This window comes from Biomphalaria glabrata, chromosome 6 (assembly GCF_947242115.1).
Source record: "Biomphalaria glabrata chromosome 6, xgBioGlab47.1, whole genome shotgun sequence".
NCBI classification, from domain to species: domain Eukaryota; kingdom Metazoa; phylum Mollusca; class Gastropoda; family Planorbidae; genus Biomphalaria; species Biomphalaria glabrata.
In genome coordinates, this window is record NC_074716.1 from 43826519 (window position 1) to 43852823 (window position 26305).

The 26305-nt window shown below is 30.8% G+C and overlaps 2 protein-coding genes across 3 annotated transcripts in view; one reads left to right on the plus strand and one right to left on the minus strand.

Moving 5' to 3' along the window:
- LOC106058201 (cleavage stimulation factor subunit 3-like) overlaps positions 1-23030 on the plus strand; it is a 69128-nt gene extending 46098 nt beyond the window's left edge. The window contains exons 2-22 of one of the 2 annotated variants that reach the window (XM_056031414.1): positions 318-419; positions 7174-7281; positions 9370-9465; positions 13070-13102; positions 14253-14350; positions 14496-14597; positions 14852-14978; positions 15818-15976; positions 16736-16817; positions 16926-17035; positions 17287-17403; positions 17576-17650; positions 17761-17904; positions 18042-18144; positions 18400-18469; positions 18639-18735; positions 19434-19538; positions 20928-21081; positions 21721-21815; positions 21970-22030; positions 22491-23030. In XM_056031414.1, the coding sequence (XP_055887389.1) occupies positions 330-419; positions 7174-7281; positions 9370-9465; positions 13070-13102; positions 14253-14350; positions 14496-14597; positions 14852-14978; positions 15818-15976; positions 16736-16817; positions 16926-17035; positions 17287-17403; positions 17576-17650; positions 17761-17904; positions 18042-18144; positions 18400-18469; positions 18639-18735; positions 19434-19538; positions 20928-21081; positions 21721-21815; positions 21970-22030; positions 22491-22690 (2226 nt within the window). In that variant the 5' untranslated portion in view covers positions 318-329 and the 3' untranslated portion in view covers positions 22691-23030. Of the gene's footprint in view, positions 1-194; positions 420-7173; positions 7282-9369; positions 9466-13069; positions 13103-14252; positions 14351-14495; positions 14598-14851; positions 14979-15817; positions 15977-16735; positions 16818-16925; positions 17036-17286; positions 17404-17575; positions 17651-17760; positions 17905-18041; positions 18145-18399; positions 18470-18638; positions 18736-19433; positions 19539-20927; positions 21082-21720; positions 21816-21969; positions 22031-22490 lie in introns of those variants that run through there. The other variant, XM_056031413.1, reaches the window with a different exon arrangement.
- Positions 23031-23191: 161 nt separating this feature from the next.
- LOC106057510 (transcription initiation factor TFIID subunit 13-like) lies at positions 23192-26249 on the minus strand. The gene is made up of 4 exons (XM_013214730.2): positions 26155-26249; positions 24682-24748; positions 24036-24133; positions 23192-23682 (listed from the first exon to the last, which is right to left on the minus strand). The coding sequence occupies exons 1-4, from the start codon at positions 26188-26190 to the stop codon at positions 23506-23508; spliced, it is 378 nt and encodes a 125-aa protein (XP_013070184.1). The 5' UTR covers positions 26191-26249; the 3' UTR covers positions 23192-23505.
- Positions 26250-26305: the final 56 nt, after the last annotated feature.

Sequence of the window (26305 nt, forward strand, 5' to 3'; positions counted from 1 at the left end):
CTAGATCTAGATTCTAGATCTAAAATCTCAAGATAATAGATTTAGTAAATTCTAGATCTAGTTTTTTAAAGTTCACAACTCCTCATAGATCTAGACTCTATATACATATAATTGATTGTGAGCTTCCGGTCAAACAGTGTAGGACGGTTGGCGTCGTTTAGTTTATTTACACAAATCTAGGCCTACTATTGAAGTTGAAGTATAATAACTTAATAAGATATTTCAATTTTTAAAAATACCAATAAACAATGTGCATGACGTAAAGGTGCATTTTGTTTAGTCTTCTCTTTGGGTTGGATCTAATCTAGACTAAATCTCTAGATCTAAAAATGCAAAACATGCAGAAGATAGCAGTTCCAGTGGTACCGACAGATGTCCGAGGAGCCCTTCCTGGGACAACGAAACCTCTTGTTCCTGAGGTTAGTTAAAATTATGATTAATCTACCTTTATCTAGAATATATTAGATCTAAATTTAATCGCAAGATTCTGCTATTATAGAATAAAGTCAAGCCTTTAAACAGGGATTTTACAATTTTTTCAGAAAAATTATTTTATTTTAAGAATCTTCATAAAAGTAATAAAGTTCATTTTAATTTTTTTATCTTCTTATCTTGTTGTTTGGTATGTTGTAGATTTGAAGGTAATAGTTTAGATGCCTAGAGACATTTACTGACCACCATGTTGTTTTTGTTCTTATGCTGTCAACTTATACTTATGCATTTTTAAGTGAAATGAAGGTCTAAAAAAATGTTAATAATAAATTGATGAAGTTGTTTCTTCATTTTTTCAATAGCTTTTTTTTAAGAGAGTTTTTTGTTCTTATGCTATCATTTTAAATGAATCTTAATATTAGATCTAATAGCTGCTAGAAAGAAAGACAAAACAGCAACAGAAAAATGTTGGCAAGTAATTCAAGGGAGATAGTCTAGTATTAGGTACTTCGATAAAAATTTCAAAATGATCACAATGCAATGGAACCTATTTAGTTATATAGAGCTTGAGAAATACTTTCCAATGATACCAATTTTATATTGCTGAGTTAATTGTGAGGGAAGTTATTAAATTTTTAGTGGCCTAAAATAAGCCTTCTTTAGCCTTTGTAAATAAAAAAAAAATCTGTGACCGAAACAACTGACAGTTGAACTTAAATTAACTGTATTATAAAAAGTCTTAAAGATATGGGGTTGAAACTTCACACTCTTTTACATTAACCAGTATTCTGTTAAAATAAATTAAAAAAATAAGACCAAGCAATAAAATCTTTGAAAAAAAGTTAATTAATATATAAAAAAGCCTTCGACAAAAAATAAAAATATATGTGATTTTGTCATCATATGAGCCCAAAAATCACAAATAAAACAAATCAGAGATCTGTATTGTGTTTTATTTTGTTTAATTATAATTCTACTGTATTTAAATAGCTATTTATATGCATCAGATAGATAATTCTTATAAATTATAAATAAAAATAGCACTGCGCAGAAAAATATTTCCTAAAATTTAATGACTATAAGTTTCATAAACTTCATCAAAAAACAGTTTTAACCTTTTTGTAGAGCACTGGCAATTAATCATTTTAAAATGCCTTAATTTAAATGCTTTAAAAATTAGATTGTAAATGAAAAATTTCTTGCTTCGGACAATAAAATAAAAAAGGAACCTTGCGATTTTTTTAGAGGTTATTAAAAGATTTGTTACTTGAATTTTTGTGCAATAATAGCTTATCATTTTAAAAATATAATGTACTCATTTATTAACTATTAATTTACATGTATATTAATAGAAAAAAACAACACAGAAAAAAAATTATTATTAGTTCGCTGATCTAAAAATATGAAAAAAAAATTGTAATATTTAATATTATTTTTTAAAGTAATTAAACTTTTACTTTAAAATTTACAGATTACAAAGTCATTATAATAAAGACACATTTCCTCTCCATAATCTAGCATTCAAACACTATAAAAGTTAATCTAAATGAAAAATTCCTATGTGTGCTTCTAAAAATAGCTCGTGATAGACAGAAATTGACCATTTCCAGTAAATCACAGTGTTGGTTGTTACTAAAAATAGATTTTAACCATCAACTTTGAAAATTAATATCTAAAGAGTGCGCCAAGCTACAAAGTTCAAACTTATCACACATATTAACATGCTAAATTCAATAGAATTAGTGAGATTGTTGTAACCATAAACACTTTTATTTTATTTAAAAAAGAAAATTTTACCCTTCTTTGTCTTTGTTAATTTTAATATCAAATATCTTTAAAGTGCGCCAAGAGAATTTAATGAAATTTGAAATATACACATTTCATAATATGATAAATTATTGTAGCAAACAGCATTGTTGTAACTTTTATAGGAAAAAAGTTTTAAAAATGTCAACTTTCACATAAACTTTTGTTAAGAAAAATTTAACAGATTGGCATCAAAAGCAAATAAAAATTATCTCTGATATCTTATGTTTACAAAAAGTAATCATAATTAGTCCTCAAATCAAATACAATATGCTAAAACTTTGATGGAAATGACCACCCCTAAAAAAAGGGTAAAATGTGCTGACATACTTTTCAGCCATTTTTTGGGAGGAAAAAAAATGGATCTAGGTCAGTTTATCGAAGTACCTACTAGTATTAAGCCTTAAAACCAAAAATCCAAAATGGCTATTTCCAATGACAATATATGGTAATAAGAAATAAAACTAAAAAATTTATATTTTAAAAACTATTTATCTCCGAGGAAATCAAATTACATATTTGTAATCTGCATTTTTTTCTGCATATTAGTGCATATTCTTAAAATATAAGAGAAACCTGATTTAGCGTTTCTAGTCTCGTAAACTAATACAGAATTATCTATGTATGATTCCTGGTTGAAAGAATATAAATTTTTTATGTGTGCTTGTCCTTATCATAGCAACCAATGGGCACAATGTGAGGAGATTTGAATGTATTAAATAAATATGCCATTTCTTATATATTAAACAACTAGTTACTAGTACTAGATTAACTAGATCTAGTCCAAAAACATGTTTCAAAGTGAATCAAAGGAAATTTTATTGTTATTAATTAAAATATGTGAACTCAAAGCTGCATATTATATACTCATTAGATCTAAATATACATCTATTCAAAATGCGTAACTGCAGAAATAAATCAATGTCATCTATTTTGACATCGTTTCAGTTTTTTTTTCAACTGCTATAATAATTCAACCTGTCAGAAAATTATTTGATGTCACATGACCAATCTGACCAATCACTATTATCTTGGCATGTAAACAAGATGGCTAAAATTACAATGTATAACAATGGCCTCCAGCATTGGATTCAACTGCTAAATATAAAAAATTAATAGCATCCAAAGTGCTAAGAGTTATTTGAAAAGTAAAGCACTGAAATTTAGCCAGAAAAATGCTCTACAATATTGGAGAGTCAAAAGGGGTGGAAATGTAGAGCTTTTTTAACTATACACAGGGAAATCGAACGTTTATTTAGGTCTAATAAAAAATAACCTTCTACTCCATGTGGGATAGCATAAATTCATTTCATGTCGCCATTTTTATTGGTCAATCAAAAACTATAACTCTTTTACAAAGAAGTATTAAATTAATATGTCTATTTTATGCGCCTTTTTGGTGAGTCCAAAAAATGTCAGAAAAAAGTCGAAACAAATTTTTGACTAAAACAAAAAAAGGATGTGTCACCTGTTATTGTAACATCGCTAAATAACCCTAAATATTGTGATTTAGATTTAGAATTTACTACAAATTTAGTGCGAAGTTCAACGCATTAAGCCTGCTGGTAGCAATTTTCACGTTTAGATTTTCATAGCACCTTAACGGTTTGACCTATGGAAAAAACTGATAGTATCTCTGAATTCCTCGTCCTTTTTCTATAAAAATAAACCTGATTTAATGTATCACTAGGCTTAGTTAAAATTAAATATGAGTTCAAAGAGGTGTAGGTTGGGTATCGCCAAACGTACTTTTCCTCGATTGGATTTTTCCCCAGTTAGTAAGCTCGATCGGGTTGATGGAAGGTTCAAACAGATCAAAGAAAATATATCTAAAAACATATTTTAATATTTAATTTTCACTATGAAGTCATTTTCTTTTTACTTAAGTGCAAGAACATCATCCATTGCCACCTTTCCCACACTCCAAAACTTGAAATTGTCTCTTTGAGCTGATGAGCCATCAGACTTTAAAATAGCCCTAAGCCCATGACCCATTTCCTTCACTACCGGGTAGTAAAAAAATAATAATTCCACACCTCTTGGGTTTGACCTCACCATGAACTTAGCCTTACAAGGAAAAGGAAGTAGTATGTGTCGGATGTGAAGAAAAAAGGTGCATGCGCAGTAGCAATATAGTAGTAATTTGGTAAACATTCAAATAAAAAAGCTTTAGCAATAAAAAGTGAACCGTTCGAACCTCTGTACAAATCCGGGCTTTTCAAACTTCGCACTTTACTCTAGATCTAGCTAAGATAGTAGATCTCTAGTATTCTCTAGGGAGGTAAAATAAAAAATTTATCTTTGAAAAAAAAACAATTTTTCGTTAGTACATCATTAAAATAGTTTAACAGAACTTTCCAATGGTGTATAAATTATGACTGTATGTTTAACAGCTATAAATTTATGATTTTTTGTGTGGACATTGTGGCTTTTTGTCTAGTAACATTGGTTGACATGGAACAAGTGAGAGGAGAGCTTGTCACTGGCTAAGCTGGTGAGACACACTCCCAGGTCAAAAGTTCAAAAGTTGAAGTTAAGTTTCGTAGATGATGGATCTATTTATTAAATAAGAAATTTAATAGTAGATCTAGTATTAGTAGTATATTTCTAGTTCACAAAGCTGATTTCATTTATATTTATGGACTTTACTTGTTTCATCATCCATCCCAGTGGCGCTACAGCCCATGGTGGTCTCTGGCCTGGTTTCAACACATCCTTCCATTCAGATCTCTCCTTGGCCTTTTGTCTCCACGCCCTAAACCCAAGCTGTTACAAATCTGCTTCCACATCATCAATCTATCGCATTCAGTGTCTGCCTTCTGGTTTTTGCCTGTATACTATTTTCGTTCCTCTGTTATCTGACATTCTTTCAAGGTGACCCGCCCAGCGTACTCTGTTCTTTTTTTATATAGTTCACTATTGGTGGGTCTTCATACAATTAATATAACTCATGATTAGTGCGTGTCCTCAACCTTGTTTCATCTTGTATGGCACCATAGATTTTCCTAAGGATTTTCCGTTCCCAAGTATTAAGTAAATTTTCAGATGTCTTAGTCATTGTCTAGGTCTCACTTGCATACATTGCTGCTGGTCTTATTATGGTTTTGTATATTATTTTCTTGGTTTTTCTTGAAATTGTTTTGCTCTTAAGTAAACTATAATAATGGTCTGTTGCCTCCTGCTATTCTTTCCTTTATTTCTGTTAGTAGGTTATTTTTTTAAATCAATTGTACTTCCTAGATATTTGAAAGTTTGGACGTTTTCAAATTCGTGGTCTTTGATTTTGATATATTGTGCCTCTGTTTGATTGTCTCTTGTCATTGTGATGTACTTGGTTTTACTGTCATTGACCTCAAGTCCTGCTGGTCGAGATGCTTCTTCTAGTTGTGTGAAGGCTCAGGCAATGTCAGAGGTTTCTTTACCCAATAAGGCAATGTCATCGGCATAATTTTTAATTTTGATTGTTAAAAAAAACCTAAGAAATTTTTAATAAGATTTTCGAAGAGAAAATAATAAAAATTATATTGTTTCTGTAGCTGAAGAGAACATTGAAAAAGTGCAAATACTGATTATATGAGCAAAAAAGGGCAACAAACATTACGATTCCTGGTACTTAGAAAAATGTCTTATAAAGTTAGCGAAAAGGCCTTGGTGATGTTTTATCACTCTCACATCTCCTGCAGTATTTTATATTTTAATATCACTAACTGCTTGGTATGGCAATCTGAACATTAAAAATAAAATTAAACTTTATAAAATTCTAAATGCTGCTAGTAAGGTCATTGACAAGAAACAAACCCCATTTGTTCAACTGTTAGAGAAAAACATTCATAAGAAAGCTAAAATTACCCTCTGGGGCAGGATTTTGTGATTTTGCCATCACAAAGGAGATATAAGACACAGATAATAAATACAGTCACCAAAACTTTTTGTTCCCATGGCAATCAATTATTAATTACTATTCAATTATTTGATATTAACATTTTTTTCACATCTGAAACTGATGTAAAAGTATATTTTGGTTTTCTGTAATTATAATGTTTTGTTTGGGGTAACGCACAAATTGTAAAATATTTCCTTATGGATAATAAAGATTATAAGTGACAAGGGCCGAGTTTTTATTGACAAAAATGGTGTCTGAGCTACATCTCCCTCTTAACATGTCAAAGGAAATCAGATTAATGTGCCCTAACTCTGAAACTTATCTTACAATATTTGAGGAGTAAATCTATATTCTGCAGACTCCATAGGCCAGCTGCTATATTAGAAGGAAGTTCAATGACTACCTAAGATTATCTGTCTGAAAAAAATCTGTAAAATTTGGGTGAATAATGAGTGTACAGAATGCTGATTCATAAATCGCTGGTTGTGTGTATGTGTGCATGTTATTTTTCATGTCTGAATGTTGTCCATGTTTGTAACTATATTGTTATTGTTATAATAGTAGTCATTTTATATGCCTTTACAAAGAAACAACTCCTTACCAACACTTCCTTTATTTTGTGCACTGGATACACCCAAAATCTAGCTATTTATAGTAAAATGCATGTTATAAGAAAAATGGGGTTAAAATTCACAAAACAGTATGAACGTACCAACACAACCTGTAAAAAATTTGAAATCCTCCAAGTCTTTTATTCTTGTTAGTAATGTGTGTGTATATCTGCCTACAGCTTAGTACATACACTAAATTCACATTCTTCAAAACATTGTTGCAAAAAGATAGATAGATATAAATATTTTAAAGAATTATTAAAAGTTTTTTTTTTATTTTCTTGAAGAATTGGAACCTACAAATAAGACAAAATGTTGCCTGGACATTAACTGATAAATTTTAGACCTTTATATATTCTTCACTGGTGTCAAAAAACAATTGAATTCCACTAAGCTATGCTAAATTCCTAATTTTACATTGTATTTATTAAAATCTTTCAGGAGCAAGGAAGCGGTTATATTGCAGATAAACTTGTGAAGGCTGAAAAAAGAATACAAGCATACCCTTATGATACTGAAGCATGGAGTATTTTGATCAGAGATGCACAGGTAAGTATTTCAATACTTTTTTCCTTTTGCCCCATCATTTATGTAATCATTCTAGGAGTTAAATCAATGAACTTTGAACTCAGTCAGGATATGGCCCACTAATTCTAGTGTTGCATTGTGTTTTTCTTGATTTTGTGTATATCCTGTTGTGATGATAGGTTGAACAGGTACTTTTTCCCTATATTGAGCACAACACAATTTTGAAATGAATGAAGCACAGAAACATCCATGAAAAGAAATTAATAAATTCAACTTGAAGTAGTTCTCAGAATCATTTTATTGAAATTGGCATGAAATAAATTTATTTAGGCAAATTAAAACCCAATGAGCCTTGACACTATGTTGATGTCATTTTTTTAAATATTTCACAAATCTTGTGCCTCTTAAAATTTCCAGATGGCCTAATGTGACATTAACCCTTACCAGTCTTTAATATTTTTTGAGGAGTTGGCAGCCTGATCTGAATTAAATTCTAGCTGATTCATAGTATTGTTCAAGAAATTAGAAAAATTAATTAATTTTTATGTAATATTTTATTTATAACAATGAAAAATGTTCCAAACATGATGTCTGAATGTTTATTTTCAAAAATGAGTATATGGTACTTTTTGAAGCACTCCCGAGGGTGCAATCCAGGGTGACGTAACTGACTGACTGAAAGTAAGTTTCACACTAGAATACTGTCTTACACGCACTGCCAGGTGTTTTTCTGTTACTGCAAACACTGCAGTCTTTAGTCTTTCTGTTTGCAAGTTAGCTATGAAATGCTGTATTTTTTTTTTTTAGTCTCTGGTCAGATCCCCCTCTGCACCGCCTCTGATGCTGTGAAAAACAATCTTGGTCGAGCTATTTTATTCATTTTTTAGAATAATTTCATGATTATCATTTACTTTCGGCTTTATAAAATAGTAATTTAAAATTTAGGAATCAGGAAGTGGAACAAAAAGTTTGATATTCAACTTAAATTCGATGCTAATTATTATGGCCCACTGGGTGGGACATTCGACCGGAACGGGGGAAAAAAATGTCCCACCCAGTGGGACATTGGACCATAAAGGGTTAAAGTTTTTCTGACTAAATACCATATATGTACTCTACTGGTCCTTTCTACAACACAATTAATAAATGACATAATAGCATTTTTTTTTCCTTTCCTAGCTTTATTAGAATGTCCCTAGTGAATGACATCATTCTAGTTAAGGTTCAAGGTTAAGTCACACGCACATGCACTATAAATCCAAAATGAACACATGAGAAATCAAATTAGTGATTATAAACTGAATGAGTGTTAACTTCTAAATTGGCTGTCAAACAATTCTTTTTTTTTTTTTTTTTTTTTGGTTGTTTGACATGTTTAAATATACTATAGTAACTCTGGTGGTAATGTGGGCAGAGGTAATTGTGTTTGTATGTGTGTAATTAGCTGACACAAATAACACAGGCCAGTGCTAAGCGAGTGGCAACACTTAAGGAAAGATCTCTGTTACGAATGCTGCTCAGGGCATTCATGTCTGGTATGGTCATGTAATCATCCAGAAGGGGCTGGAGATATACTGTCAGTTTCTATCATGCTTTTGGAAGAATAAAGAATGAAGGTGTCAAGTCGCTTCATGACTATTGGCTATTGTAGATCTAGTCTGGTAAAGTAAATCCAGTGTGAAGTCGCTTCATGTTTCATGACTATTAGCTATTCTAGATCTAGTCTGGTAAAGTAAATCCAGTGTGAAGTCGTTCTGGAACATAAGAATTCTTTATGAGTCTGGGACTTGGTGGAGAAGCCAGTAGAGTTTGGTAGTAATCTAAGGTGAAGCATTTCTGCAATCTATGTTAAGTGTTGCCAGTAGTACCGCTGTGATCTTTTAGACAAATTAGACTTATTTGGAGCCCTGAGTTATATATCAAGTTCTTTAAGTTGTGTTTGGCTGTGTTTGCAGAGACCCTGGATAGAGAAAGTTGTTACAATAATATGCAGCTATAAGAATGAAGGGGGGACATTTTTTTTTAATACATAATAATTATTTATTGAGAGTAAATCTGTAACTAATTTTTAACTGTAAATCTGTCATTAATTTTTTTTTTAATTTACAGATTAGAAAAATTGAAGATGCTCGAGTGATCTATGAAAGATTAGTGGAGCAGTTTCCTAATGCTGGAAAGTACTGGAAGATCTATATCGAACATGAGGTTTATATTATTTATTATTTTTTAAGCTTGCTTCCAAAAATGACAATAGTATCTTGTTTTAGAAACTTTCAATTGATAAAACAAATTTTTGATTATTCTGGGAGCTAAGAATTCTTGACATTTTTGGATTCAAGCTGTTTAAACGTAATACCAATTATATATTTAAAAATGACTTGTTAACTACTGCAGTGTTGATATTTCTATATAATTAAACACATTTTGATACCAAAAAAATGCTCTAGTTTCTATAAACAATCTTGTGTTTGTCTTATTGATGGTGGGGTGGGAATGCGTTGTGTTCTTTTTTTTTTTCTATTTCATTTTTTTTCCCAATACATAAATTAATTTTCATTGGTTGTGTTAAGTTTATATATATATAGATATATATATAAATTTTGATGAAAATATTTATTTATTTTTTTAACTTGTACATAATTGATTCAAGCATAAAAATGTGTGTAAGAATCAATCAACAGAGTTTGACTTGTTTTTATGCACATCATTTCATTGTCTTGACTTTGTTTCATTCTTTGAGTTATTAGTAGTAGTATTTTTAAAAAATCTAGTTATAAAGATGTATAATGATCTTGCGACCATCCGCCACATTTTTACTTTTCTTTAACATTATAGAAAGTTAATCATAGATCCATGCAATGGAACATTAAACCTGGCTGGATACATACTGAGACTTGGTCTTAATAGCTTCAGTCGGTTCAAGTTAATAGAGAGTTAAAAATGCGCTTGTATGTTATTTGTCTGATATTTCTTTAAAGGTAACTTTATACATAAAATACCAGCACAATCAGTTAAAAGAAAAAAAGTTTGTCTTGTCATATTTTTTCTTAAACTGAAGATTTCACAAGATATCATATTCATTGTGATTTCTTGTATATATTTGTTAAGAGTAGTATAAAATTTGGTTTATTGTGATCAGTTGACATTGATCCCTTACTGTAACCTCACATTAGATCATCTTTTAATAATTAGTGAATTAAGTCTCAATTTATTTAGCTCATAAATAAAAATCTATTTAAATCATATAAATAACAGTTTGGTTTGTTACAAAAAAAAAAGTAGCTTTTTTTTTCCCCCTGATGTATTTACTGTGAACGTAGAATGAGCAGCTGTTTTTTTTTTGGGGGGGGGGGTCTTTAAAGATTAAAGGATTGAATCTGTGGTTAACACTTCAACAATACTGCCAATAATTTGTGATTTGTTGGCAACAGATAACTGGGGAATTTCTTTCCATCAAGACACTGCAGCTGACCTCCCAACAGCAATCTTCCTTCCTGTTTATGCTATCTGAATGTCTCATCTTGTGTAAAGCCTCTCAATTCCATAATTTTATCTTTCCATCATTTTTTTGACTGCCCTGAAGCCCAAGACTTGAAAGTGTACACGCCTTGATCAAGGCACATATCCAGCTTGTAATTCCAATTTGAGTTATTATGGAGGACAAATCTGCATCATTTTATGTGCATTAACATTTCCAGACCAATTTAAAAAATAATGTGCAATGGTCAATATCTTAACTAGAGCCATTTTCCACTTCAGTCTTCATAAAAGTTACATCTTTCATAAATTAAAAATGATAACATTGATTTTTTAAAATCACTCTAATTATAAAAGATTTTATTGAAAACAATATTGATAATTTCAGCAATACATTACACTGATCAATTTCTCAAAAAAAAAGTTCTAGAAATATGTTGTAATGGAAAACTATACCCTAATGAATTGAAGGTGCTAGAGTGATCTTGTTTTTACCTTTGCTATTCAGATATATATATTTGTTAACATTTTTACAAATATATTTTAAAATCGTCTCTTTATTTCTCAATGCCCTTGGGATGTTTATAAAAAAATATGATTTGTTTTTAATATAGATTTTTAAAATAAGGTTAAAATTAACCTTTGCTTTAATTTATCAAACAGTATTTGATACTATTGTGGAACATGCTTTGTTGGCCTTTGTGTTTTTGAGATTTTTGTTTTCTTTTACATGAATGGCTAGCACATTCATGGGTACAAAAAAAAAAACAACTATCTGTGTTGTAATGTTTATTCAGAAACATTAAAGAAAAAAAAAACTTGGGGTAGGTGATGTGAAGGTTATCTCCATGGTCAGTCAATGAGAGTGTCAGCACAATGACCATCTGTCTTTGCTTTTCCCCTACTAATATGGGGTACTGATACCCATTAAAGTTGGCTGGACTTGGTGGCATCCTAAAATTCCAAAATTTCACAATCCTTGTCTTCACCAGGATTTAAACCAGATACCCCACAGTTCAGAAGCCAAGTGCTTTACCACTCAGCAAAAACACACCCAAAATATATGTGTCATTATCCAAATAAAAAGCTATAGTTGTTTATATTCAAGTGTCTCTAAGCACATTACTAATCTAGATATCTGAATCATACAAAGTTTAAATACTTTTATTTATAAAGGGTGTAATGTAAATTTGAACCTCCGTATAGCTCCCAGGATCCATATCAGCTTTTACCTTTTGAAGCTAATTTCTCTTATTCAAGTACAAAAAGGTTAAATTTTTATTGTAGTTTAATAGAAATTTCATAACTATGGTATTGGTTAATTTAGTTTGAAATAAAATATACATACTTTTTCTTTTCCCTCCTTTTTAAACATTTTTAGAGGGTACAGAAGTTATTAGTATTAATAAACAAACACATACACAAAAAACAGAATATCTATAAAAAAATATATATGTAAATATTGAAATGCAAGCTTTTTTTTTTTTAATATAATTTAATTAACACATAAGATAATACTTTTATGCTTATCTAAACAGAAACAAAATTACTTATTTATAAATGTAAGTTAGAGTTCCACTTGATCAACTATAAGTTTTCAAAACGAAGACACAAGGGATGTTTGTTCATTATTCATGTACTGGGTACCTTAAAGTTTCACCACAAGAAACACCCTGAGCTCTTCTATGTCTGGTCAATAGAAGTGAAAGTTTAATGTGGAGTCTACAACCATTTCATTACAAAATCACTCCTTTTGTTTCAGAAAAAGGATCACCTGCAACAGTGTTCAGAAGTATTGCACTAATCACAAAAATGTGCATTTTAATTAAGTTTTGACACTTTTACAGTCAAACCATTTGAGCTATGTATAAAGTACATGGCTGACAATAAAATGGCTACATTTTGTCCTATTTGAAGCTCAGGTTATACCAGTACTCTCTCTATATATGGCTGCCTGGTTGTGAGGTACCGTATGCACTTTTGACTGTCAGCTTAATGTTGCCCAGTTTGAACCCTTCTAGCTGCTGGTCACACTGTGGGAGGTTTGGGCTAGAATGTAATAATCTTCAATTCTGAAGAACAAGAGTAACATTTAAAATAAACAAATATATATATATATCATGGAGTATACCCTTGTATAAAGGCTTAAAAAAACATTTGGCTACTCTTAATACAAGAGGTGATAAGAAATTATTACCACCTATTTCATCCAAAATATACAGCTGTTCTCTAAAAGAACTTTGATTTTAATTGGTAGTTTAAAATGCCCCATTATGTAATGGGCTTCAGCCTTCATTGTTGACATTGTTTTGTTTGCCATGGTCTGTTTCAGCTGAAACTGAAGAACTTTGAGAGAGTGGAAAAGGTTAGTAGCTCACTGGAGATGTTTTCTTGAATACAACAGGCTACACTTGTGCTGTATGTAATTAGATTTTACACTTGAAAAGATCTCCAAACAACATGCTCAATAATTAAACATGATTCTATTTATGGGATAAACAAGTTATGAATGATTTACTTTGACGAATATCTAAAAAAAACTGGTAATTATAGAAGTGCAGATTTGCCACCCCCAACTTGTGGCAATCATTCTATAAGCACATTGTTCTTGTACTCTCAACATGTCTGATTCTTTGTCAAGGTAAACATGTTTTTTTGAAGTAACGTCTGTATTATATAAGATAATTATATTGGCTGCTTTTAAAATGAAGTACTATAATGTATCAACAGCTTGTGTATGCCAATGGCTCATATCTAAAATATTTTTGCATATCCCTGATTGACATGTGTAAAGGATTATAATAAAATTGACATGGTATATATTGATTTGAAGCTTTATACTCTAGATTTAAAAGTAGTTAGTCCTTCTTGGATTAATAAAAGCTAAAAGTGGTAACATTTTACAACAATGAAAACTTGTGTCAGCTTAAGGTATAAAAATTGTAGACAATGTGCTGCAACAGCATTTAAATACTAATAGAATGTTATCCTGATTTTAATAAATATATGAACTAGTGCTAAAGATATAAAATATTTATCAATTTCAAGGCTTTTATACCTGAATCAAGCTAACACTTTTTGGTCCCATGTATATGTAGTAGGTCCTGGCTGCATCAGCCCTCATCTTTAGATAAAGCAATGGTGACAAAATATGCATGAAAACATCTTTTTAAAATAAAATTACACAGCGTTAGAAGTACTTGTTTGTTGGAGATCTTTTCAACATCATTTTTCTTTCAAATAAAGTGATACACTAACTTCTAAAGAGTTTTTTTTTCTTTTTAAAAATGAAACTTGTGTTGTGTTGACTTCTTTTTGATTTTGTGCTTGCTTAAAGCAATAAGACGTGGTTGTTTTTTTTTTTTGTGGATTTTTTTTTTTTTTGACGTTAATATTTATAGCGCAAAATATATGACCATTGTCAATTCGCAACATGTCTTGTTTTTTTATTTTTGCAAATATCCCCATCTCATTCATTACTCTGTGTCTTCATTTTGGACATTTTGCGGAAACAGCTGTTCCAGAGATGTCTCATCAAAGTCCTGAACATAGAACTATGGAAGCTTTATCTCAATTACATCAAAGAAACCAAAGGATCTTTGCCATCATATAGGTACATTTAATTTATAGTGGCATCTTATTATTAATTGTTTATGAAGTTTTTTTTAGTCATTTTTATTTTATTGTTTTTTTTTTAGTGTTTGTCCTGTAATATATGCAAATCAACTTACTGGGTGCTTATGTTGTGCTATTTTCAGGGAAAAGATGGCTCAAGCGTATGACTTTGCTCTGGAAAAGATTGGAATGGATATTATGTCTTACCAAATTTGGGCTGAATATATTAGCTTTTTAAAATCTGTGTATGGTTTTGTAATTAGTATATTTCATTTTTTTCATGCATTTATATTTTGATTTACTTGTTTTATATATATTTTGAGCTTAGTTTTAGATTAATAAATTTGCATGTAATTTGTTTGATATAATTTTAATGTTTATTCTGTCAGAATTTAAATAAATATTGGTAGATAAATAGGTTATTTAAAAAACAAAACATTCCAATAAACATTGTTTGATAAATAGTCATTGTTTTTGGGTTGTTGTTTTTTTATTTCAGTGAAGCTATTGGTTCTTATGCTGAAAATCAAAGGATTACAGCTGTCCGCAAGGTCTATCAGAGAGGAGTTACCAATCCCATGATCAATATAGAACTGCTATGGAAAGATTACACAGCATATGAAAATGTAAGTGATCTATAAAAGGTTATAGATTATTTTTTCCTTGTAATTTTTATCCTTTTCACATCATCACTCTTTTATTTTCTTTCCTGGAATTGAAGGACAGCTAGTCTTGTTTTTCAATATCTCTCACATCTTTTCATTTAGTTCTGCATTTTACTTCTCCTGAGAGATTTTGTCTTTTCTTGTCATGTATTTTGCACTAGCATTGCCTAAGGTTTTACAACATGAGGCTGACTGGCCAAATATATTTTATTTTAGCCACAATGATAACAATGCAGTACCATAGTTAACAAGTCAATGTTGCAGACTCCTTGGCCCAGGAGGGCTGTGAATTTCCATCATGTCCTGGCAACAATTCAAACATTAGTATGGTAATGGAAAAATGGTTTGAGTGCTGGGACAAGTCCCAAAAAAACCTGCAGAGTGAGCACATGAGTTCCCCCTCTGACCTGAACAAGCAATCATAGCACATTGCAAGATGGTCTACTGTTCTGTTGTTTCATATTCATATTTTGCACAATTCAGGCCAAAGGTTTACTCACTGTGCCCCCCTTTTCAACTGATCCAGACTTACTGATTGCCATCTTGACAGGTTTGGGAAGCAACAAATTCTTGACCTGTATGTGTCATATGTGCATTAGGCACAACAGCATTGCTTTTGCTATGAAGGATTTAAGCATCCCAAGCCCTGACTTGAAAGTTTGATGATGATAATTTAGCCATCACTCTATGCAAGGTCATTAAATACATATCATTCACAATGAGTGCTGCCATAAAATAAAATAGAAACATGCATGCTTATTTACATGTTGTTTTTTTTTTGTTTGTTCTCAATGAATCAGAGTATCAACAATTTGATAGCTAAAAAGATGATAGATGACAGGAGTAGAGAGTACATGAGTGCTAGAAGGGTTGCCAAGGAGTATGAAGTCGCCACCCGTGGTCTGGACAAGAATGCACCATCTGTTCCACCACAGAATACTTACAATGAAATAAAGCAGGTAATAGTGTTAGGTTTAAGATGTACTTACTTTTTCTCTTTATGTTTTAATTATGCTTATAACTATTTAAAAAAAACCACAAACTAGTGTGGTTATCTTATTAGATTTGCACAGTGCCAATCCTTTTATGAATGTAGTTTCTTTTTTTTTTTTTTTTTTTTTTTTTTCATGCTTATAAAATGCTTTACAACTTTTGGTCTAAAATAAGGATGGAATTTTAAAAAGTAAATAACAATAGAAGAAAGGTCATCGGCAAGACAGTATATGGATATCAAAGTCACTTCCTATTGGTTTTTTATATTGCATTAGTAGTTGCTGCAAGGGAGCAATATTTACATTTTGCTTTTCCGTGGTTGACTCTTCACTGTTTAATGATGTTTAGTTGTATTGTGAAGTGGATAGTTATTACATTCCAAGCTATGTTTTTTTTTATATTCCTATCATTGTTAAACCATAGATTTTTTAATTAGATATCTTAACTCATGAAGATAAAAATCAAATATTTTTCATTCTAGTCACATGACACTTGTTAATTATTAATCCCATGAATCAGTGAGCAGTATATCCACTACTCTGTAGTTTCCAGGGTAATCTATTCAGATGCTGTTATTTTGTTTCTACATCTCATTATATTGAAGTCTTGTAACTCCCAGTAAGCAGAAAGAACCAAATGTTAAAGCATTTTTTTTAATCAACTTATTTCTATTACAAGTTTTTACAATTTTGTCCTTCCATTAGAACTGTTTTTATTCTTCTCAGGTTGAACTGTGGAAAAAGTACATTGCATGGGAAAAGAAAAATCCACTTCGGACTGAAGATCAGACCATTATAACTAAAAGAGGTTAGTAATATTACAGTCTACTGAGTGATAAGACATGTCTGCAAGAAATGATGTGTTGAATGTATGAAGTTTTAGCTGTTTCACTCACTTTGTATTTGTCTGTTTCAGTGATGTTTGCTTATGAGCAATGTTTGCTTTGTATTGGCCACCACCCTGATATCTGGATTGAGGCGGCTTCATACTTGGATCAGTCCAGTAAAATTTTAATTGAAAAAGGGGTAAGACAAAAATTTTGAAATGACTGTTACGTGCTAAGTTGTTTGCGAGTGTTTGATATTGTTCAGGGTTTGAATGCTCTGAGAGGTACAGTAGTTTTTTTTCTCCAACCTAAATTCTTATCTTATACTGACACCAATAATTTTGTCATTATAGCCTGACAAAGTGATATGAATTAATTGTTGATATCTGATACTTTTGGACCACAAGTTGAGAACCATTGCTGTAACTATATTTATTCTTGTGCTTGTAGGATCAGAATGCTGGTAAAGTCTTTGCTGATGAGGCAGCTGCAATCTATGAAAGAGCAATCAACTCTTTGATGAAGAAAAACATGCTCATTTACTTTGCATATGCTGATTTTGAAGAGGTAATGTTTAGTCTTTGATTTAACATATAGTTGCAAATATACAGGTTTCTCAGATCACAAGTTTTGAACAGAAATATTTGGTTTTTGAATGAAAATGTAGGCCCTATTTCCAAATATATCAAATTACAATTTGCTTGGATGCTAATGTTTTTTTTTTAATTCTCATTTTAAGAGTCGAATGAAATTTGAGAAAGTTCATCAGATCTACAAGAAATTTCTGGATGTTGAAGAAGTGAAACCAACTTTGGTAATTATTTGAAAAGCTGCTCATCTTAATAAGGCCCATAACAATGAGAACTATTTCCCTTTATTCCCTAAGTAATGTGCAAGTCTAAATGTGTCTTGTGTTCCCCCCAGGCCTACATTCAATATATGAAGTTTGCCAGAAGAGCTGAGGGCATTAAATCTGCCAGACTTGTGTTCAAAGCAGCTAGGGAAGATAAGCGCTCAGATTACCACGTTTATGTTGCTGCAGCTTTGATGGAGTATTATTGCAGTAAGGTAAGTCAATCATTCTTTGCCCACTTGGAGTATAAAGCCTTCATTTTTCAAATGTTTCTTACAATGGTTTAATACACTGTTATTATAATAACAATATTTTGTAATGTAGTTTATTATACAAGTGTTCAATATTTCAGGAAAAAAGCATAGCTTTGAAAATCTTTGAGCTGGGCTTAAAGAGGTTTGGTGATAACCCAGAGTATGCTTCCTGCTACATTGACTTTATGTCTCATTTGAATGGTATGTCAACTAGTAACTTTTTTTTTTTTTTTGAAAAAAAAAGGGGGGGTATTATATTTATATTTAAAGATAAATATTTCGCATATATTTACCCTATATGTGTCTCCACATTTAATAGAGAAAATATTAAAATATTATTTTAAATATTGATATATATAGATATATGGGATATAATTTATAAATTAATATATAAATGTATCTTTCTTGATTCTGAATAAGCATTTGAATAATTTTTTTTGTATTCTTTATCAACAGAGGATAACAATACTAGAGTTTTATTTGAAAGAGTTTTATCTTCTGATCAGTTGCAACCTGAAAAGTCAACGTAAGTTTTGGCTAATTAGGCTAACAGTGTCACCATACAAGTTTAAAAGGAAGTTCTTTTTGTTTAGTGTGTTAATAATTAGTTTAACTAACATATATACACTGTACATATTAACTTTTGTTTTTTTCTTCTTTTTTTTTCCACTTTAATTTTTTGTTTTGATTTTCAGAGATATATGGAGCAAATTTTTATTGTTTGAATCTCAAGTTGGTGACTTAGCAAGTATAGTGAAAGTGGAAAAAAGAAGAGCATCAACCATTGAAAAGGTTTGCATTATTTGTGTGTGTGGGGGGGTGTTGTTTATGAAAAAAATTATTCTAAATATATGTATATACTAGCATTACCAACTGCTTCGCCCATAGATTTGTTCCCAGGCTATATATTGTTTGTTTTGCCATAGACCTCCCTCCCCCTCTGCAATATTTTTTTGCCTGGGCCCTTTTTTCTTATTACATCTAGTAAATGCTCACATAATAATTTAGTTGTACACCCCCACCCCCCCCCCCCCCCACCCTTATATATTTGCTCTCTCAATAAAACTGCCTGGATTTCATCACCACCACCCCCCCCTTTCGACACATGGTAGAATTAGTGATGAGTGATAAATCATTCAGGATCCTTATAATAGATTCACACTTTTTTTAAAACTTTATTTTGGATACATAGTAACTCAGATTTCTTTTAAAGAAAAAAAAATGTGCAGAAAGTTTCACAGAGCTAGTAGATCTAGTGACTGTCATGAAATACCTTTACAGCAAAGTGATGTGGAGCACATGCAACAATTTTTCATCATTCTCAAAGCCATTTTATTTTTTTCCATATTTTACTTTGCTGCATTAAAAATATGTGTTTTAATTTCATTGGATGGCAAAAAAATTATTTGCATCTGTGTTTTTTTTAAACAGTATTAGATTAAGCTCATTCTGTTTTAATAAGGCTTAACATTTTGTGAATCCTCTTCTAGATTCAAGCATTTAATGAGAAAGAAACAGCATTGTTAATAGACAGATACAAGTTTTTAGGTCTCTTACCTTGTGCAGACAATGAACTCAGAGCAATAGGATACTGGGTAAGCTCAGATGGTCATCTATTTAAGAAGTAGTTTTAACAAATTTAGAAGTTGCTAGTGCTCATTTTTTCTTAGTACATCCTGCAAATGCTTACATAATAATTTGACACCTGCGCTAGGCCAGACATTTATCCTGCATGGGAGACAACCTCACGCCAAAGGTAATCTTTTTTGGGGAGCTTTAAAAAGGACAGCTTAACAGGTGCCCCCCGTAAGCCCTGTAAAGATCAACTCAGCCGCTATTTAGCACTCACTGGCATTGACGAAAGTAGCTGGCAACAGATGGCCTCTGAAAGAGACATTTGGAGAGCTCTCACAAAGGCTGTGGGACATATTTGAGACGCAAAGAAAAGACTAATTTTGTAAGACAGGCGCAGAAGACAAAAAGGAAATGTAAATTGATCGCTGGCAGACAACGGCTTTGTTTGCACGAGATGCAGAAAAATATGCAGGTCACAAATGGGATAGCGTAATCATGTAAAACACTGCACTTATCCAATCTTCATAATGCCTTTATTATTTAAGTTGGTAATTTGATGTAAGATGTACATTTTAATCAGTCATCAACTAAATTACCAGGCTGATGTTTACTTTTTCTAAGTAATGTTGTCATTTAGAGAAACAAAAGAGAGGATGATATGAAAAGTGTGGGGTTTATATGAGGGAACATAAAGAAGAACTTAAGAAAATGAATAGACAATATTTGCAAGAGATTTTGAAATTGAGTAAATAATCAAAGCCAAGGATGCCATATTGAAGTATCACTGTTATCAACTTACAATAAATATTGCTTTTTACTACAAACCAGTGAGCTTAGAAATTAAGATTCTACAGTACTGAGAAATGTACTCAAATGATATAGTTTATCAACATACTTCACTATGTACTCTGGGCACACCAAACAGCTTTCTGTTTATGGTTTTGCTTCTATCTATGAAAATCAACTTTGTAAAACATTCCAGTTGGTAATTTATATGTATTTATGTGTTTCTAAGTCTAGACAGAATGTCTAATCAGGGATGTTTTGCTTAATGAATAGCTTTTTTTATTTAAATGAATATTATTATCATACTAAGGCTATTCTATATGACACATTAGTTCTTTAACCTACAAAGTCAATTGTCAATTTGGGTAATACATTGAAATAAACCTTTAGCTTGTATTAAGAATTTCTGAAAATGATTTATACCAGTACTTATTTTTGAGACAAAACCAATTTTGCAATGAAAAAATTGGATACGGTAAAGAGCATTTTACATTGCCACTTCTATTAGGTTTGCAGATTGCTTACCTTTTTTACACTGTCATCTATTATTTACAACTTGCTGCCAGCTATCTCCTCTAGATGTATTTAAAACTTTATAACATGCTATCATTTCTCATTATCAGGACCTGGTGAAACATCATGTGCTGCAACTTCCTACTGGCACTGCCAAGCAGGTTCTATTATCAACAGATGATGATGATGAGAAAGCTAAGAGACCCAAATATCCACAACCAGACATAGACCAAATGTTGCCATTTAAACCCAGGGCTGTTGTTCGTAAGTAGCCTATATACAAAGTTTATATCAACTCACTCTTGTCTGTCTGGTAAAAAGTTTGTACATATTTTTCCCATTTCCCATCAAGTTGAAACTTTGCACAATTATTCATAGTACCTGACAAGACATGAATCAATCCAAAACATTAACCAATTAGTTATTTAATTATTGGTGATTAATTTTTTTTTTGACATTGAAATAAGGGGAATAACTACTACTTAATGAGAGATGCGAATGAAGGCTTAGATTTTTCAATAGCTTAACGTTGATATCTTGACCAATGCATTTTCACTTTAATCAGCAAACTTATGAAATTATTGATATTTAAGTTAATTAAGTTGAGATTTTAAATTTATTGTTTAGGTATTTTAGTAATTATTATTATTAAATGTTTTAATTTTAAAGTTTTTAACATTGGACCATCACAAAAACAAACAGAACTTCTGTTCCCTTATCAATCCCATTATTGAATATAATTAAACTTTCAGATGTTAATTTCACATTTAATGGTTAAGAGAAATTGTGGTTTGAATGTATTTATATTTTGTTTGCTTTAGTAACGTGTTGTCATGTGTAATGCACAACAGTAAGTCAAATTTCTTCATGCATAATAAAGATAATTATGTTACTGTTTAACAGCGACTGCTGCACATCCAGTCCCAGGAGGAGTATTCCCACCTCCCCCTGCAGCATCATTGTTGCTTCAATCATTACCTCCTCCCGAATGTTTTCATGTAAGTCTTGAGCTGCTACTACAGGCAAAATAATTTTCTTTTTTTTTCATGACAAAAAAAAAATGTGTGTGTATAGTGCTTGCTATTAAAGAATTATTAATTAAAGTCTTCAGTTGGAACTAAAATGTGAAGCTTGAATCTTTTTTTTTTTCAGGGCCCTCATGTTATCATTGATAAATTTATGGAGTTGATGAGACACATTAAACTGCCAGACAGTAAGTTGGATCACAACTCAACATTTCTACAGCTTCTTTCTTTTTAAGAGCGATTAATTATGTATTTTTATTTGAGCATATAGTAATTAAAGTTTTTGTTGGATCTAGGGAAACATAACATAGACTTCAACAAAAGTGACAAGTACATATAATATGATTAAATATGTATTTACATATCTCTTGAAATACTTGTAAATGCCACATATATAAATGACATAAAATTAATGGTTGGAAATTCAAAATCTATTACTTACAATTTTAAGATATTTAATTTGTGCACCAGTTAGTCAAATAGTTTATGGTATAGTATACTTTAATTTTAGTGCAGGTCTATAGTTTTCAAAAGCTATCTGGAACTAATTTTGTTGCACAAATACAAACTGACTATAATGGTCACGCCATACAGTATTTTATAAATAAATTAATAAATTGGTAACAAAATAAATTTCTGGTGTTTCAGAACCTGTGGGTGAAGAGAATGGTAAAGATGGAGATTACCGCTTAGATCCTGGTACAAGGTTATCCCTAGAAATAGCGAGTGGTGCTCGTAAAAGAAAAATAACAGAGAATGAGAGTGACGAGGAAGACACAGAAATCAGTCTATCTGCACCAGTCAATGACATCTACAGAGCAAGACAGCAGAAAAAAGTGATCAAGTGATTCTGACGAATGAATTTTGTCAACTGCGTGTTAGGGGAATGTTTTGTGTGAGTTGTTTGAGGGAATGCTTTTGTATTTGTGTTATGGGGAATGTTCTTTATTTTATAGACTTGTATTTTGAAAAATGTGTATGGGCAATATGTTGTATGACTTAATGGATTTTTGTCATTTTAATAACTGAGCGGAGAGGCCACATTCTGTTTGCTTTTAAAATGTGTTTGGAGATGGAGTATAATAGTGTACATAATTTGTTATCAATAATGTGGATGCTACATTTTGTTTTATTTTGTTATTGCATATTGTATAAAATCTGCATTATGATTAAACCAAGAGAGATACATTTTTTCTTGTTATTAATTCCTAACAAAAGCAAGAGAAATTATTGCTGATACCATAATTATCTAATTTTTGTTTTATACTAAACCACTGAAATACAGGAAGCTTAGCTTATTTGCTAATAGAAATATTGAAAATACTAAAGAAACCAATTAACCAGCAGACTTATGTTTAAAGCCCAATTTTATTTTTATCCTTTTCTTATTGTAGCTTATCATTAATCTAATTAGTAGGTGATTAGTTCAAAAAAAATTCATTTTTGTTAACACAAAAGTAGATTTTAAATATACAGTGTTATTTAACTATATACAGATTTTAAAAGCATGTGATGGGCTACAATCTAGTACAGTTACACAATATCTGTCAAATTCAACACACAAAATCTTGGCACTCAAATACACACAATAATTCAATCATCAACAACATACGCATAAACTACAGATTTGAATCAGCATAAACTATACATTTGAATCGGGATATCATTTTGTTGTAGCATATTTGATTTCATCAAAAGCTTTCCTTGCTTTTCTGAGTTCCTCACTCATCAATAAAAGTTCCTTAACTCTGGAATATTTTTTGGGATCTTTGCGGATAAGAAATATGATATCTTCAACAATTATTCTTCCAGACTTTCCAATTTCCATGGCTTTTTTGGTCTGTAAAGTAGAAATCATTTGTTGGAAACTTTCAGATAAATATGCTACTAAAATTAAGAACAGAAATAACTATAAAGTATTTACATTGTTTACATTCTAGTTTTAGGTCAATTTGTGTAGAAAAAGATTTGTCCATTACTGTACAGGTGGAAAAATGTTTCCCTGGAAGTACTCAGTAAGCACTTAAATATTTAAAACAAGTTCATTTGCAATCAGTATACTGCAGAAAAAAACGGATGAAATACTTAAAAAAAATCTACTAAAAAAAAAAGTTAAAAGACAAATACTGAATCTACAGAATGACTACTTCAAACTTGATGGATAATGTTATTGAAAGGACATAATCAACCTACCATTTCAGTAATGTAATCTACAACAAGATCCTCCAGCAAGTCAACAGATTCTGTGTAGGGATTCTGATCATCTCCAAAGCCATACATCATACAACGCACTGTAATGAAAAAAAAAAAAAAAAGGTAGTCAACAATTTACTAAATAAACATTTCTGATCAAACAGTTAATGGAACTAAAAAACAAAACAAAAAACTCTAGCTTCTTTAAGCATGGTACTAATTAACTTAATATTTGTGCAAGCATAACTTTTTAAATTTTACTAGTAAAAAAAAAATATATAGATCTAAGTATTTTGACAAAGCTTATTTCGACTCACTCTGTCTGTCTGGTAATAGTTATTTCTCAAACTTACCATTCTCGGATCAAGTTGATTAAATAATTTTATCTTTCACAGTTACACATTCTAAATGTTTCCAAAAAATAATAATAATAATGCTGTTCCCTCTGTCACTAAACAATCCCCCCACCCCAATCGTCAAGTAAATTAAAATTTAAAATGCTTATTTAAGCTTTGAGTTGAAAAAACAAAAATGAATTAGAAAAAATGTCCATAGATATTTTAATTTTAGTAAATACTAAGTTTTCCAAGCTTATCCCATTTCTTATTTACACAAACTTTGCAGCCCAGAAGAAAAAAAAACTTACATTCTTTAGAGAAAATCTTTTTTCGTTTTTCAAGTGGAGCATCCTCTTCAATATCATCATCATCGAACTGTTATAAATAAACATAATATAAATACACCTTTATTAATGTACTTTTAAATGAAGGGGTAAATAAATTATTTTATGCATAGAATTAACAAAGTACAAACTCACAAAACCTTGATTAACTGCAGCAGCCAAGTTAAGTAAGATATCCACTACTACCTACAGTCTTTTAATTTATTTACTGTTGGTAAACGCTAGTTGAGTGTAGTGTAATGATGTTGAGTAATCAATTTACTTGAAATATTATTAATTTCAAGTGCAAGTTTCTTAAGTACAACTCACCACTCAAAATAAGATAATCCTGCCTTTTCAACACAAAACTTTATTACAGACATAAGGACACAGCATGGGAGTAGCCATATATATATGTGTGTGTACATAATTAATCTCTATTACATTCTGACCCTTCATTCTTTCTGAAGGCGAATATATCATTCCCTATATAAGTTCTTCCTGGAGTTACTGGAAAGACTGTAGACACCCTGCCCCTTGCCAGCCAGGGGTTCTGGGGAACATTGTGAGCCAAGCACTATTTCCAGTACTTAAAACTAAAAACAAATGCATATTCTGCATTATCTACAGTTAATTATCCTGCTATTAAAAATTTTAGTTTAAAAACCAAATCTGCTATTCACTGTACTTTATTAATGGAGCCCAGCAACTGGTAGAAATTTGTAACCCCTCTTGAATATGCTCTCATTGAGTTTGGTTAAGTTTGGTAACTGGGAAGTTTTATCCTCTGTTGGGGGGGTTTTAAACTAAAAAATCTTTGGAGTTTTTTTTTAAACAAAATCAAACCCCCACCCCTAGACTAGGCTAGACCTTAGCTACAGTACATAATAATAAGACATAAGTACACATAGATCTATATTCTATATTATAATATAGAATTCGGTGACTGTTTGCTTTAGAACTTAGAGTACTATTAAAGAGGGTGTTTTTAACCTCAAACTCAAGTCAAAGCTATCTGACTGTAGCTGTAGGATTGTAGGGGTAGTGACAATCTAGATGTAAAATGGTAAATTTTATGTATCATCATGAATCATGATAATCAGATAATGATTATCATTATTATGGACATGACAGAAAAATCTTGATGATACATGAGTCATGATGACTTAAATTTTAATTAATAATTGCCTTAAATTTTTAAACTAAAATCTTCGATTAAATCATAAATGTAAATGATTATCATCATTTATGATTTTATCATCTTTTTAAAAACTTTTTTTTTACTAGATCTAGAATTTACTAGATCTAGATTATTTCTAGATCTAGAAATTATAATAAGGTCAGAGTTACAAACATTTCCAGCAGCTATAAGCGAAAGAACATTTTCAATATCTATTACTAGATTCTAAATAAAATTATAGACCTAGATCTAGATCTAGATTCTAAATCTAAATTTACCTCTGTAGTGCTGTCTTTATCCCCACAGTCAGCCATATTTGTTTATATTGACATTATCGCTATAGCCAGCTAATATTAGAAAGTCAATTCTGTTCAATATAATTTTCCAAACAAAATTAAAATGAATTTAAAAACTAAATTAGACATTACT